The sequence below is a fragment of the Hipposideros armiger genome, unplaced genomic scaffold (genome assembly GCF_001890085.2).
Source record: "Hipposideros armiger isolate ML-2016 unplaced genomic scaffold, ASM189008v1 scaffold_30, whole genome shotgun sequence".
In the NCBI taxonomy this organism is placed as follows: Eukaryota; Metazoa; Chordata; class Mammalia; order Chiroptera; family Hipposideridae; genus Hipposideros; species Hipposideros armiger.
In genome coordinates, this window is record NW_017731380.1 from 738,970 (window position 1) to 739,994 (window position 1,025).

A 1,025-nucleotide genomic window follows, 5' to 3' on the forward strand; every position below is an offset into this window, starting at 1 on the left:
TTATTTTTATCATTGGAAATAAAAGATGCAGTTTGATTGTATTCAGGCTTAATCTGGAAAAATCTGTAAAGCCCGAAACCTTGCTTCTAATCACATACAAAGAATCTTTTCCTTATTCCCCCAGGAAAGCTAAAGTAAACACAAATTCAAAGATACACACACACACACACACACACACACACACACACACACACACACACTTCTAAAATTCATATTGTTTAACTGGTGTATCACTATAAATATTAATTTTCCAAATATCCTAAGGAAAATTTAATAATGAACAATTACATGGATTCATATATTCCAAATGACTAAGAGCTAGAAAAAAGCAATAACTCTACAATCTAATAGTTTCATTATAATTCATGAAGTCATACCTGATGACTTAGAGATTGAAAAGGCTCACAGGTTCCAGACTGCATGACCTTTCTATTTCCAGGAACCCCTAAAGATTGCATTTCCTGTCTTACAAAAGATAATCACAGCCATCTCTATGTCTCAGCATCTTCAGGGCTAGTGAAGAAAACATCAAACGGCAGATCTGTCCATCAGTATCTTTTTAAGCCACCGTGAAGAGATCACATCTCATATACTGTTTATGGTCTCCCCTTTGCAGCTACAAACATGCCTTATTAAGGGAGGATGTATTTGCTGAAGCTGCTAATGCTCTCTGGGGAAAAAAAAAGTAGGCTTACTGCTTAGAGTAATTCTGCCTCATGAAACAGAGAATGAGCCGCATCCTTTAGGTTTCCGACTCCTGCTACTATGAAGATTTCACTTGCCAAGGAGAGTTTGATTTTTTTTTGTCAGACCTTTAAAAATAAGCAATGTTCTATTTCATTAAGCATCCAATGTGTCTGTTGCAAATACCATGTTAAAATGGCAATTCTTAATTATCAAGCAGTTTTCTCCAGACATGACTGAGCTTTAGTATGATTTAACAAGAAAAATTGTACTCTTTTTTTAAAGGAATTTTCCCTCCAAACCAGGTATATCATCACTCATCCAACTCATTAATATTAGAA

General features: G+C 35.0%; 1 protein-coding gene across 1 annotated transcript in view; it reads right to left on the reverse strand.

Annotated features, from left to right (window-relative positions):
* The window catches only part of SLC4A10 (solute carrier family 4 member 10), a 200,567-nt gene extending 200,023 nt beyond the window's left edge, over positions 1-544 (reverse strand). The window contains exon 1 of the mRNA XM_019636818.1: positions 378-544. Within this exon, the coding sequence (XP_019492363.1) occupies positions 378-458 (81 nt within the window). The 5' untranslated portion in view covers positions 459-544. The remainder of the gene's footprint in view (positions 1-377) is intronic.
* Between the last annotated feature and the right edge of the window lie 481 nt (positions 545-1,025).